The sequence below is a fragment of the Lissotriton helveticus genome, chromosome 6 (genome assembly GCF_964261635.1).
Source record: "Lissotriton helveticus chromosome 6, aLisHel1.1, whole genome shotgun sequence".
Lineage (NCBI taxonomy): Eukaryota > Metazoa > Chordata > Amphibia > Caudata > Salamandridae > Lissotriton > Lissotriton helveticus.
In genome coordinates, this window is record NC_136067.1 from 1,625,889,884 (window position 1) to 1,625,904,971 (window position 15,088).

Sequence of the window (15,088 nt, forward strand, 5' to 3'; positions counted from 1 at the left end):
GCCTAGTTTTCCTTTGCAGCGCTGGCCATCATCAGCCAAGCAAGTGATGCATTCTGTGCCATTAACCTCATACAGTGTTTTGGGAAGGTCATAGTGCAGGGTGTTGGGTTGTAGCCTGCTGGGTCCTGCCCTCCTGGGGCCCCAACCAGGCTGGGCACATCTTGTCACAGAATGTAATAAAAAACATCAGCTTCGCAGCTCTTTCCCTCCGATCACGTGGTTTCTGGAACAGGGTCACAGTGTTTGTCCATTCTCCTTAATCCAGCCCTTTTTCCCGTCGGCAAATCACACGTTTTTGAGCGCAACATTGAACAGCCCAGGTTGTCAACAACTCCAGGTGAGGCTTGTGTCATCCCCCATCCCAGAAACAAAGCTGGCTGCACTGTAAACCTGGGAGACAGTTCAGCCAAGTACGAGGATGCGGCCAGCCAGCAGCAACAATTTGGCAACGAGTGGTGATAGATGTGCAGGGCACTGGCTGGTGGCAGCTGTATAAGTTCTTCAGAGATCTCAAAACTGCGGTCATTAATTTGGCTAATGCTATTAGTTGCAACATTTCGAAAACCCACACTAGTGTAAAGAGTGACAGAGTCAGGGAGTGAGAGAGGGAAAGGGACACAGAGGGAGGGAGTGAGAGAGGGAAAGGGAGACAGAGGGAGGGGGACAGAGGGAGGGAGAGTGAGGGAGGGAGGGAGAAGGAGGGAGGGGATCAGAGAGAGAAAGAGAGCAAGAGAGAGAGATGCGTGTATGCCGGGTCTGGTGGCTCAGTGGACGAAGGTGTCCGCTGCAGGGACCAGTGATCAACCTCATGGTCAGGTTTTATGTGTTGCTCTAGCCCCGCCCCCTCCCCCACTGACCCCGCCCCCACTGGTGCGGCCCTCGGGCACAAACCACAGTGTAAATTTGGCCCCCGAGAGAAAGTTTGTGAGTACCCATGCTTTAGAGCATCAGTCCAGCAGAGTGGCAGTCCTTGTAGCAGCACAGCATTCATTCTTCCTGTCAGAGTATCCACAGGTCCATAAGTGTACTGAAGAATTTGTGTCTGAGGTCCTTACCCTGGTGCCCTGATTCTGGAAGGTGGATGAAGCTTCCAGACAGTGGCTTTGAATTTTATGGAATGTCCTGCCTCCCCTGCCCTGACTCAAGGCTTCCTGAAGTGAGAATTCAGGGTTGTTAGGCCCTGTGTGTAAAGGCAGAGCACAGGCTATTAAGGTGTAGATGTGGCTGTGCCTAGCTTTGCCCCCCCCTCCCCATCCTGCCAGCAGATGGTCCACTCAGGCACACCTATTCCCTCTATTATGTGACTGTCTGGGAGGAATTCACAAAGTCTGTCAGGTATACCCAGTCATGTGAACCAGGCCAGGCTATAGGCACAAAAGGGCTAAGGGCACACAAACGTCAACTTTCTAAAAGTGGCATTTTTAAAATTGTGATTAAAAACCTGACTTCACCACTAATTGGGGCTTTTCACCCCAATTCCAAAGACACCAAACAAGCACTGGTTAACCCTTCCCATTTGGAAATTACACTTATAAAAATGTAATAAGGCAACTCCAATATTATCCTATGGGACAGATAGGCTTTGAATGAGTGATACATGAATTTAAGAGTTTTTCATACCAGGCCATGTAAAACTTAAAGGTACATGTTCAACTTTTTAAATACACTGCACCAGTGCTTTAAATGGGCTGGTACTCACCGGTACTGAGTACCGGCACTTGTTCATTTCCTCGCATCGAGTACTGGCACTTTTCCTTGAATAAGGAGAGTACCGGTACTCACGAGGGCCTGGTTTGGATGCAGGTGGTGCTCCTGTCATCAATCACCTCCCACGTCGGCAGACCTTTCCACTCTTAATCCCACTGGAATCCTGGGCCGGGCTCATATAAGAGTGATCTGTATATGCTGCTCTGGAAGCCATCAGAGCAGAGGTGTGGCTGCAGGGAGGTTCGAATAGCCTTTGTTTTTACACAGCGGGGGCAGAGAGGTGGTTATTAAATCTAATGGGCAAGGGTGTGAGAGGCATTGTTCAGGGTAACACGGTGCTATGCTATAATGACGCTTCTGTAGCAGAAAGCGCTATTTGTAAACTGCTACCATTAGAGTTGACTTTTTAATACAAATTCGCCAGTACATCTATCACAAGACAAGATGTTGAGCACTATGTAAAAGTCAAAGGCTTGATATTGTGCACTTTCAAAACACATACAAGCCTTTTTTCCAGTTACTGATGCCTGTGGTGGGCCGAGAATGAAAAGAGTGTCTGATAAATTGCTAGCCTTTTTGCAGCTAAGCATTTACTAATCGTATGACATAGGAAGCCAGTGCCTTTCTCTTAAGTAAGATTGGGGCACCATAAGTAGCAAGAACATGGATAACTCTGGTGGTTAATGCGCTTGCTAGAAAGATTTGTGTGCATTCTAATCTAAGATTCAACTCACAATAAAATTGCATCGAGGGTCCTTGTGCCTGCTGGAAAGCATAGCATGCAACATGTAGTTCAGAGATTTTTTTTATGTATATAGCTCAGTAGGCTACTGTTTTTGTTGCATAGATCCTTGTCTTCCCTGCAGGTCACAAGCTAATATCCTTTGCATATATCTTAGTGAATTATGTCCCTGCAGCAAGGACCTGCATGCAAAAACAAGGTATATATGTATATATATATATATATTCATTCACAATTGCTCCAGAGCAAGGGAAACGCCACTCCACGAGGATTGGAAAACATTCCTTTTTATTGCACAAAATCACGCTGGCAGCCTCAGTTCAATTAAGTTCCTTGACGCGTTTCGCTGCACCTGCAGCTTATTCATAAGGGAAGGGGACACAGGCAAGATCCGGTGAGTTTTTTTAAAAGTTCGCATTTTTCCCATATTGCATCTGCTTTCAATAAAGATGTATGCTGGGATTTCGAGTTCAAATAGTCCCTTTCCATAGGGTCCGTTGTTTTTGCCCAACTCTTTTCAGCCCCGTTATTATTCACAAAAAATCCCAGCATACATCTTTATTGAAAGCAGATGCAATATGGGAAAAATGCGAACTTTTAAAAAAACTCACCGGATCTTGCCTGTGTCCCCTTCCCTTATGAATAAGCTGCAGGTGCAGCGAAACGCGTCAAGGAACTTAATTGAACTGAGGCTGCCAGCGTGATGTTTTGCAATAAAAAGGAATGTTTTCCAATCCGCGTGGAGTGGCGTTTCCCTTGCTCTGGAGCAATTGTGAATGAATAAATGCGGCAGGCTCCGTGCCGCGGGAGAAGCACCGTCTGGAAACTTGAAATCAGGTCTGTGAGGCTGTGTTTTATCACAGCCTGTCAGCACGAAGATTTGCCTTATTGAATCACGAAGGCAGCTCCAGAGCCCACTGGAGGGCCATGAACATTGTGAATAATAACGGGGCTGAAAAGAGTTGGGCAAAAACAACGGACCCTATGGAAAGGGACTATTTGAACTCGAAATCCCAGCATACATCTTTATTGAAAGCAGATGCAATATGGGAAAAATGCGAACTTTTAAAAAAACTCACCGGATCTTGCCTCTGTCCCCTTCCCTTATGAATAAGCTGCAGGTGCAGCGAAACGCGTCAAGGAACTTAATTGAACTGAGGCTGCCAGCGTGATTTTGTGCAATAAAAAGGAATGTTTTCCAATCCTCGTGGAGTGGCGTTTCCCTTGCTCTGGAGCAATTGTGAATGAATAAATGCGGCAGGCTCCGTGCCGCGGGAGAAGCACCGTCTGGAAACTTGAAATCAGGTCTGTGAGGCTGTGTTTTATCACAGCCTGTCAGCACGAAGATTTGCCTTATTGAATCACGAAGGCAGCCCCAGAGCCCACTGGAGGGCCATGAACATTGTGAATAATAACGGGGCTGAAAAGAGTTGGGCAAAAACAACGGACCCTATGGAAAGGGACTATTTGAACTCGAAATCCCAGCATACATCTTTATTGAAAGCAGATGCAATATGGGAAAAATGCGAACTTTTAAAAAAAACTCACCGGATCTTGCCTGTGTCCCCTTCCCTTATGAATAAGCTGCAGGTGCAGCGAAACGCGTCAAGGAACTTAATTGAACTGAGGCTGCCAGCGTGATTTTGTGCAATAAAAAGGAATGTTTTCCAATCCTCGTGGAGTGGCGTTTCCCTTGCTCTGGAGCAATTGTGAATGAATATATATATATATATATATGCAGCAGCTGCAGCCTCCCAAAGCTCCGTATAACAACGACCAAGGAAAACCACACGAATCCAATATAGATGAAGGCCCGAAGTTTTATTTAAAAGTTGAGCTTAACGAATCTGACGCGTTTCGGGCATCCGCCCTTGCTCACAGAATCGAAGAAATATATATATATTTCTTCGATTCTCCACGTTCTTAGATTACTCGACGGAGGTCACGGCACCACAACAGTAAGGTAGTTTAATTAGTTTATTTTAAATACACCATGTGTAAAAAGTGCAAAATGGAACCTTACTGGTTTTTTCTCAATCTTTTCATTTTTTAAGGTTGCTAAAAAGGGGTTACTTTGGGTAGTAATAAACACTAAGTAAGTGCTATATAAATGGTTATTAATGTAAAAAGCTAATTGACATATACATCTGATATTCTAACACTGCATGCATATTTATTGCATAAAAACCTTAGAAAGGTAAAAAAAAAATGTGGCCCCACCCCTCGTTCCGCCTTTAGCACCATCCTTATGCCCGCCCCAAGCTCCACCCCCAGTCTATCCCTCTTTTTGATGGGTACCTGCACTTATTTTTGTCCATTAAAAGCACTGCACTGCACCATGCCCTTGAGGCTGTCCAGGGCTTCCACAGGGTGACTTGTATGTACTAAAAGGGAAGATTTGGGCCTGGCAAAAGGTTAACTTTGCCAGGTGAACACAGCAGTTTAAAACTGCACACACACAGACTGTCATGGCAGGCCTGAGACATGTTTAAAGGGCTACTTATGTGGGTGGCACAATCAGTGCTGCATGCAAGCTAGTAGCATTTAATTTACAGGCCTTGAGTCCATGTAGTACCACTTTAGTAGGGACTTACAAGTAAATAAAATATGCCAATTAGGTATAAGTCAATCTAACAAGTTTTAGTCCGAGAGCACAAGCACTTTAGCACTGGTTAGCATTGGTAAAGTGCCCAGAGTCCTAAGGCCAACAAAAGTTGGTCCAGCAAAATGGAAGAGAGGTAAAAGGTTTGGAGGAAGACACCCCCCTAAGACTGACAGTTCTAACATGTTCTATGACGTAATTGATAACATTACCGCAAAATCAGAAATGTAAGCATTGATAAGAACACTGTGCATTGCTGGGGTGAGAACTATAGTTACTTTAGGGCACAAGTTATAGTTACTTGAGATAAATATAACTGGTGAATTTCAATTGTTTTTCTCATTTAAAATGCTATGTTTGAACTGACATTGTCACCTAACTATAATGTCATTTTAAATGTGTATATATATATATATATATATTTACACACACACATAGCTGTTGTTAGCCTAAACATAGATGTGCCCCTACCTTGGTTTGTATGAGTAGCTTGAGCAGTGCACTGGTCAGATCTGAGCACGAGAGAGATTTTCTGTTCTGCTGGTAATAGGGGATAATTAATGTGCTCTCTGTTTCTTTGCTTCCCTTGCCAGGGCGAAGTTTCCGTCTGCCATCAGATGTCTTTCTGCCTGGCTGAGCTGCACCTGTGGTCTTTGAAGAAAACCTTGCACGTTGGGGGTAAATCCGCCGCTGCCCGGCTCCATTATTTTTCTCCAGCAGATTGCAAAAGTGTTCAGTGAACATTCAACTGATGCAGGAGTCAGAGTCCCCAAGAGAGGGACGTTGCTTAGATGTTGGCTCCAGGGGACAGCGAGTGCTCGACAGTCATTATGTGCATGAGAGGATGGTCTTTTAGCCATGCCTTCAAGCCTAGAGTGCAGAAACAGGAGACACAACAAGATGGGTGTTTGAAAAGTAGGCGGGTTACATTTTTTTCAGTTTCATCTTTTAATAGTCACTTTTTTCCCATCAATGTATCCATATTGGAATTTTTATCAAGTACAGACCTAACTCGGTTGGGCATACCTCAAAAGCACTTGCATCCAAAAACATAACAAAGGGGAAAAAACAGAGAAGCACTTCTGAACAGTGAAGTTTCTTGAGGACATGACCACCAGAATCGGGTTCGAGTACCCCCACCTCTACTCGGCGTTAACTACAGGGCCAACAAGTAGCCACCTGTGCTCTTGCATTTTTCCCCTTGACGTGCAAAAAATATAGCTTTGTTAGCACCTACCAGTAGAAGTGAGAAAAAAAGGAAGCAGCGCCTTAAGTCCTCATTCTCCAAAACAAGACTTTTCTTACGGTGTAATCCAAGGATCTATTCTGCCTCTTTGCCATACTCACATTAAGGTTACATCAGGTCCCATAAAGCAGGCTGCCTATCATCACACACTTATCTCAGTTTCGCTGGGAGCATTATATCCCTCCAGGGTCCCCAGGAGAACTGCTCATGTCTGTGAAAATGATCTTTTGAGTGTCACTGTACAGTGCTTTTGCACTCTTTGTGACTGCCAGAATCTGCTCCCAACTCCCTATCAAGACATAGTGGTCATATATTTCTTCTGCTCCATTTGGCCTCTGTGCTTTTAGGTCTGAGCCCTTATCGCTGCAAAGTCCAGAGGCCTAAACACTCCTGTCTCAGTTCATAGTGTTTCTCTAGTCAAACCTCCAGAAAAAAACCTCTAACCTGTCCCTTCCACACACACAGGCACGCGGATGAACTGAAAGTGTGAAGCCGCCACTTGGTTTTCCAACCACACTCTGGTCATTTCACCAGCATTTTTTGTTTTTGCTGGACCACTGTTCACATCTCCAACCTCCTTAATTTCTTAGGCCTGCTCTCACGACCTTGCCTGCTGAAGTCTAGAAGTGCCCTCCATCTGGTTCATCCCTTTCTCATTCAAAAGTGTTTCATTCAGTTTGTTCACCTTTGAATCCGTTCCAGATCAGTGTTGGACTATCCATACTGCCAATTGGACTTTTCCTCAGGACACTGCAGGGCTGGACAGGGTGTTTTCAGAGCAGGATGTGCTGCTATGAGCCAACATGCCTCATGGGGTCATCTAGTAGTGGCCTTCTGGAGTTGGTTTAAACTTTTTTGCCAGGACTGATTTAAGCCTCCAGTCCCGCTCTGTTTCTGACTGAGAGACGAGGTGGTAGATTCATTGTGGTAATGCGGAGGATACATATGTTAGAATGAGGAGGGGAACATAGAGTGTGTATGAGTTATAATCTTATTTTGTGGTGAGGATGTGTGATTTTGGATGAGAAACGGTGTGGTCTTCAGGGTGGGTGCATGAAGTTGGATGAGAAATACGCCTGGGCATAATTGAAACTTTACTTTGTGGTGTTGGAGGGTGCAGGTGGTTGGATGAGGAGTAGCTCAGAGTTGGTGTGAGTTGTAATCCACTTTGTGGTGTTGTAGAACGGTTGGCTGAAGAATAGATCATAAAATAGGTATGAGTTAGAATCTACTCTGTGGTGTTGGAGGAGCGTGCATGAGGGCTAGCTGAGGAACTTTGTGTTGTTGGAGGAGGGTGCATGAGGAATAGATCGTATAATGTGCATGAGTTTTGGTGTTGCATAAGGAATTGATCACATAGTGGGAATGAGTTAAAGTCTACTTTGTTGGTGTTCAGAAGGGTGCCTGTGGTTGGATGAAGAATAGGGCATAGGATCAGGGATGGTGTGCAATCTACTTTGTGGTTTTGGGGCGGGTACATGCGTTTGGATTACATACAGATCCTAGTTGTGTGCATGGTTTATAATCCACTTTGTGGTGTTGCTGGAGGGTGCATGAGGCTGGATGAGGCACTTTGTGGTGCTGGGGAGGGTGCACGTGATTGGATGAGGGACCGATCATAGAGTGCGCATTGTTTATCATCTTTCTTGTGTTGGGGGCTGTTGCATGCGGTTGGATAAAGGATAGATCCTACAATGGGCATGATTTAGAATTTACTTTGTGGTGCTGGATGACCGTGCATGGGGTTGGATGAGTATTAGATCATGGTGTTGGGATGTATTCTGCACAGCTTTGTAGTGATTGAGAAGTACGCTTGATGTTGCTCATCCTTTTTCTTACAGCGTCTTGAAAGCGAACATTTGACATGTTAAGGTGGGTGGTATCAATCCTGAAATAAAACTATAACCAAATATTTTTAGTGTATAGTGCACTGGTACGAGCACACCATTTCAGCGATTTCAGCGATGATATTTTATATGCATTTACATGAAGGCAAAAAAGTAAAATACACACAGAAATGAAAAATAAATGCAAGTTCAACATCCTGTTTTTCTTGGCATATCACGTAATCTCTTATGCCCCAAAATGAATGTAATGTAGTTGGTGCTCATGTAAAGCGCTAGATATCGGGTCAAATTTTGTTATATAAAACTACCACAAAAAAATATCTAATCAGTGGCAAATGTGACATCTCATTTGATTAACGTGCTCACTGCAGATGTCTGTGTGTGAGACCAGACAGGCACAGATTTGAATCCTAGTTGGTGCAGTGTGTACTATTGACTTATGTATTTATAGTGCTATGAAGTCCGAGCCTGTGACAGAAAGCACTGTGAATACGTAAGTCATTATTTTCAATTAACTTTGCACATAGTGTAAGTTAGGGTGCCACCATTTATTTATTTTTTGCAGTTTTTTTATATTGCAGACCCAAAGGTGTTGGAGCACTTTACATGAGCACCAGTTACAGTACACATGGTCACAACCATTTTTTAGGCACTGGTAGATTAAGTGATGTGCCCAGAATCAAAGGATGTTGAGCATCTGCTGGGAAATCAAACCTGGTTCCACAATTCCAAAATCGGCACCTCTAGCTGCAATGCCACATCCTGAAGTAGTGTGACATTTTAAAAAAGTGCTTTCAAAATGTGTATTTTGCCAATAAGTAATCAGACTGCATCTAGTGGCAACATGTGTAGTGTAAAAGATATGGCCCACAAGAAAAGGCACTATGTGGGGTTCATTTTTTCATTTAAACTGAACAGAGACAACTTCTTCAGAGAGATGCCCCAGAGGAAGGTGGTGGTATATAGGGGGTTCTGTTAAAAAAAAAAAAGTATAAGGCCATCGCTATCATTAGTGTAATAGGTACTGAGGCAAGGGTGTAAGTTCCCCAATTATGTCTTTCTTACTATGAAAAAAGCACTGTGGGGGCATATGGTCTTTGCTAGCATTAGAGCCCAAATCGCCCTTACAGTTTTTTTAGAGGGCAGAACATATAATTGGTCCTGCAGGTACAGTAGCACAGGGGCCCCAAGGCATGAGGAACCAACTAAACCCTAATCATGGCAACTTTACCATCCTCCTTTGCTTACATTAGGGCCCAATGCACACTTGCTATGTCGGTGCTGCTTTCAGCCTTGGATCAATGGCTGAAGCGAGGGGGAAATGGAGGCAGGGGAAGGCACCTTAGTTTAGCCTCGGAGAGATGGCAGGGAGGAGGGTATGGCAAGATGGAAGCCATGTTTTTTAACAAATGGCAGAGGAGACAGCCCACTTTGCAAGGCAGACGCTAGCTTAAGTGTAGTAGGTGCAGCAGCACTGGGTTCAGGGTTCACTGCATCACAATTATGACTTTCACTTTAAAAAGGGGGCATGGGGACTTATTGTCATATGTAGCATTAGGAAGAGGTGTGGCGCCGCGGCTAGGGAGACTGACTCTGGAATCTGGGGATCACGATTCGATCCCCGGCACCGGCTGCAGATATACCCAACACCATGTGACTCTGGGCAATAGCTTGCTTAATCTTCCCGAGGGCCCCCAGCGCCTAGAGACCCTTACGGGTGATTGTGCGCTTTACAAATGTGGATTATATATATGTGGATTATATATATCCTTGCAGATAAAACGAGGGACGTCATATGGTAGGTCCATTTTTTCCTGAAGGTTGGCGTGATGGGCAAGCAAGGTGGGGAAGAGGTGAACGAGGCAAAGGTGATGGTCTACTACTCAGGGCCTTTCCTTCCACTACTGCAGCAGGTGCCCAGTAGTGCGAGGGGCTAACACCACCCCTATTATGGGGGAGCTGCATTTTTGGGTCAATTTCTGGGTATGTTTGCTGTATTTGCTGTTTTATAAGTCTCACACTCGGTGTGGACCATGAACTACACATAAAGTACCACTGAAATGGTTTCATAGGTCTTGCCTCCTGCACTCAGCCGTCTCTACTGCCCCCCAATCCTTCTCCTAAAGCTCTGCAGGGGGTCCTGACTTCAAAACATCTTGCTTAGGTGGGCTCAAAGCAAAACACGTTTGAAGCCCCTCTGTGTGAAGGTACCTGCATGGACTTCAGTTAATCCTGCATTGTATCGCAGCGGGTGAGTGCATGCACAGCTCATTCTCTGCTGCTAATCCTACACATCCTCCTATGTGTCCTGTGCATTTGTCTTCACTTAAACCTGCAGCTTCTTTAGCAGTGCGGCTGAATGAAATGCCCTTCCCTCAGAGGGCCGACTTCATATGTCTTTTGTATGGAAAGTGTAGGGATTCAGTGAATTTCTGTGCCCCGTTCCTTGGTGTCAGCGCTATTCTGCAGAGGATTACAAGGCCTGTGTGTATATTTCAGCAGAGTGCATCAGAGGTGGTAGAGCAGTTCAGCATGCTGTAAAAACGGAAGAATTCACGTTATGGCGCATTTCTGTTCCCTGTCCCCGGCTGTCGCCTTCTATATAATATATGAATTGCCAAAGATAATTACGCCTTGGTGGTCTTTCGTCCTTTTGGGAGGGGGGGCTTCTGGAAACTGCCTTCAAACTCTCGCGCCTAACTTAGTAGCTAGGCTCAAAAGGTGTCCCTATGTTTATGCGGCCGTAACTTTTTATTTTTCTCCTCTTCCTCCACAGATGAAGACCTCGGCGTGTACCAGTACCATGACAAGAAAGACCCAGGTAACACGAGCTCTGCTAAAATAATTACGGGATCATTTAGAGTTTCCTGATTTTTGTGTGCAGAAAAAAACAAACCACTAAGGGGGGGAAACATTATTGCACCATTGGGCTCCATTGCCGCTTTCGCAGCAAAGCGCGCCAGTCATGTTGCCCCTGAAGTTACCAGTGCCAGAGGTTTCGGCAGCTGCAGGGTGTGGGATTAATTCTCTTCCTTTTATGATTGGTGCCTGACTGTGGCAGTACAAGTCTTGAATTACCGTATGAATTGGGTATGCCGCCCTTTGCATTTCACCATAACACCATTTGTGCACGTTTTCCCCGTAGATTTTACTAGTTCATACTGGTGGAATTTTTTGGGAGGATGGATATTACCAGGAATGCGGTATGTCCGCAGTCCTTATAATTCCCGATTTGGCGCTCAAAGCACCCTCTCTCTCCGGCTTGGATATTACACCGGATTGGATATTACACCGGATTTAGCAATGGAGTTTCGGTGTGGTCTTGCTCTTTAGCATTTTTTTTTTTTTTGCTCCGTAGTTCCAGTTAATGTTGTGTTGTTTTACTTTTGACATTTTCGTCATTACGACATGTTTGCCTTGCAGATGTAGCCAGGTGATACCGGCCGAAAATTAACGTAGAGGCGAGCGCCGACTTTGAATCTGGGGAACCGGGTTCGAGTCTGGCGGGAGGCTCTAAGATCTTTTCCAGCCGACTTTAGATTTCGAACCGGGCTCACGAGCACATTTCTAATAAATTTCGTTCGTAGCCTAAAGCCAACTTTAAGATGTTTTGAGTTGTGCAGTATTTAACAGAAATAATAGAATGGCTGCTAACTTTTTTTTTTTTAAACAACTAGGTTCTGGGTTCTTTTCACGTTGAGAAATGTTATCAGGACCTGTGTAAAAAAAATATACTTTTACTTTCTAACAATGTAATGTGCCTGACGGTCTATGATTTACGCTTAATTAGTTTGCCTTTGAATTTCTGCCGTATTTCAGATGCTCGCGAGCCTTTGGCTGGCTGGCGCCGGCAGTGGCCTTCCTGTTCCCAGCAGATGGCAACATCACCGCGCGGGAAGGGAGCCTGCCGCTTCCCTCCTCATCTGCAATTTGAAATGGGGATTTTCGAGCGAACTATCCATTTTCTTTATCTGATTAATTCGGCTAATCCTGGAAGTTTCAGGACGGGCCAAAAGGTCTCCAGGGCAGCGACGGCTTCCTGTCCGAGGCCTGTGTGGGCAGCCCTTGTGCGGAGCCCGGTGGTTAATATGCGCGCCCCGTGCCTGCGTTGACAGGCCGAGGCAGCCTTTCCCCTGGATTTGGTTGCGAGTCAGTCTCTGCTGTCCGACGAGATTGGCGGCTCCATCAAATGGGCCCACCTGTTGAGCTAGCTAAGGCCTTCTTTCACTGTGAATTAAGGATCGCTGACCAGCAGGTGAAAACATCAACTTTGCCCCCACGTTGTATGAGCTGGAGGTGTTGTTTCTCTTCGGCTTAACCTGTGGATTTTTGCTAAATGAACATTTGTTGACAGCTGTGAGGAAGATTTCTATTCATCTTTTTGTGCATTATTATTTTTTTTCTTCTTTTTTTTAGTGCCTCAGACAAACTTTGGCTACTCAGAGGAGAAGCAGCAAGTGGCAGAATGTAAGACTCTTTATGACGATCTGGGCTACAATATCAGCTTTTGGTTTTTAATGTAAAGTGAATTGAGGCAAAATAAAAAATGCGGCTAATGTGGATTTTCCTTTAAAAATATGCACTTAAATGTAAATGTTTTCTATAAAATTGTTCTTTCAGGGCGACCGGTTTATTCCTAGTTTTAGAATGCATGAAGTGAAGGCTGATGGAAGGTTGCTTTAATGTTCCTTCTATAGACACTTACCTTCTTACTACACCCACACACAGCTCTCTCAAGAGAAGGTTGATGCTTCCTGCGCCCTCTCGGACAACCAAGTTGCAAACATAAAAATACCAAAAAAGCAGAAGCTGTAAGACTGCCAAACAGTTTCCCTTTTGAAACGTGTAACTGATCATTTTCAGATTTCAAAATAAGTTTAATGATGGATTTGCAAAGGACAATTGTACATTGTGCAGGCCCTACATTAAATAGAACTACAACATAAGAGTTAGTTTAAACTTATCTAATTAAAATACATCTCTCTTGAAAATGCTTTACATCCATGGTAGGGGAGTTGCCTAGAGTTTAATGAATCTATAGAAGAATATATTTTGCTCTAAACATTGAAGACTGTTTTAAAGCCCAGATCATGTTGGCTGCCTGTGGTCCAGGAATCTGGTGCTCCCATTGACCCCGCTGTTCTGAGTCTCCTTCAAGAAAGGCGGGCTTGCTCCCAACTGGTAATCTCAGTTGGTGATGGCCTGGGAACGTAAATCCTGATGCTACTGTTTTTGGGATACCAGTCCTATCTCCAGACAGCAGTAGGAGTATATCCCACTTGAGTCACAGGACTTGCTGCAATAGTGTTAAGTCACAATATTAAGGTCAGTAATATCAACCTGCACATATACCCACTCCACAATAACAATTGCATCTGTATTGTCAAGGTAATATCCCCTAAAAAGACATAAACAAAAAGCCCTCTCCTGCTCCTTCTGAGGGAATGCTCCAAAAATCTGGAACTCTCTCCCTACCCACATCAGGACTAACCCCTCCTTTACGAACTTCAAGAGACAACTAAAAGAACTTCTCATCTATATGCATCTGGTCAATGACCATGGTCTTTGTGACCTCCCGTACTCTAGATGCTAGTCACTATATTCTAATGTTTATGTTTCTATACTTGTATGCAGCTGTAAAGCGCGCTGATACCCCTTGGGTCTGTAAACGCTATATAAAACTCCAAAATAAAATAAAGAAATAATAAAGGTAAGGATGTTTAGAATTGTGTACATATATTATTCTTAATACGTTGAAAATATAGTGGTAGTCGATACTATAGAGAAGACACAAGCGCAGGCCTACTTTAAAACTTCAATATTGTGACCCCACCACTTTTACTTAGTGAATCTATAATGTCTTCCTTTCGTTGGACAAGAGGCAGTAGTCATTTGAGGACCGGCAAGTCGGTTATAACACCCACTGCTCATTCACCGCCTTTGAAACTTTTTCAAAATTCCTATAAATATTTCATACCTGCTTATTGTTGGTGGTTCCCACATGGTACTCCTGCATTTCCTGCGGTGAGAGCGGAAGCCACTGGAAAGAATTGATAAATAAAAGCAGAGTAATGCCTCCACTGTGATGGAGAGGTGTGAGCAGGAAATTGATAACAAGAGTGAGCCAATGTCATCAAGAAGCAGGTCTCTGCACTGCACTGTGCTCCTCATCTCCACTTCAGCTGTGTGTATCCAGGTTCCTCTGAATTGTGACTTCCGGTTGAGCTGTGCTGCCTTTTCTACAAAAGGCCCTTGTTTCCAGGAGTCAGGTTTGAGTCTCATTAAAAGATACAGATCGATATCTGAGCTTAAAACCATACCTGGATTGGCAGTTGGCCAGCGTGTCCTACTGTACAGCGTTCTAATAACCTTTGAACCCCGAGGGTGTCTGCGCGCTAATAATGAAGATATTGTCAGGAGGGTGGCTGGCATGTACATCTCAGATACGGCCTCTGTGATAGCTGATCAGCTCGGCACTGGGGAGATAAGGGGAGGCTGCAGCCTGCAATGTATCCATGAGAAGTGAATTGGTCCAATGCCAGCATGCGCTATCTATCCAACCCTGGGTGCGATAATGGGGGCACAGAAGCACTTTATGGCAGGGGGTTCCATCCTAGGTCCAGGAAGGCAGGATCCATCTCAGGTTTTTAGGATAACCACTTAATATGTAGGTGATTTTCTATTTAGATTTGCGGTGTGTACATTTATCTTCGATGGATAGCCTAAACATCTTGACTGGGCCCGATACTCAGGTACTGGGTTAAACACAACACCCTTTGCTTCGATGGGGAAGGGGGGGGGGGGGGGTTATTACACTGTTTGTGGTTTTCCAGGTTTCATTTAAAAGGAAGGGTGCACACTTTCCAGCGAACTGAGTAAAATCAACTAGCGCTTTTCTTCAGATTGTAAAGTCAGGAGAAGGGTTACACCTGTTTCGGGGGAAG

General features: G+C 44.6%; 1 protein-coding gene across 13 annotated transcripts in view; it reads left to right on the forward strand.

The window, feature by feature from the left end:
• WDPCP (WD repeat containing planar cell polarity effector) overlaps window positions 1-15,088 on the forward strand; it is a 2,510,630-nt gene that overhangs the window by 254,972 nt on the left and 2,240,570 nt on the right. For all 13 annotated transcript variants that reach the window (XM_078649441.1, XM_078649443.1, XM_078649444.1 and 10 more), the window contains 3 exons: window positions 5,645-5,729; window positions 10,921-10,965; window positions 12,561-12,611. In XM_078649441.1, coding sequence (XP_078505567.1) covers window positions 5,669-5,729; window positions 10,921-10,965; window positions 12,561-12,611 — 157 coding nt within the window. In that variant the 5' untranslated portion in view covers window positions 5,645-5,668. The remainder of the gene's footprint in view (window positions 1-5,644; window positions 5,730-10,920; window positions 10,966-12,560; window positions 12,612-15,088) is intronic.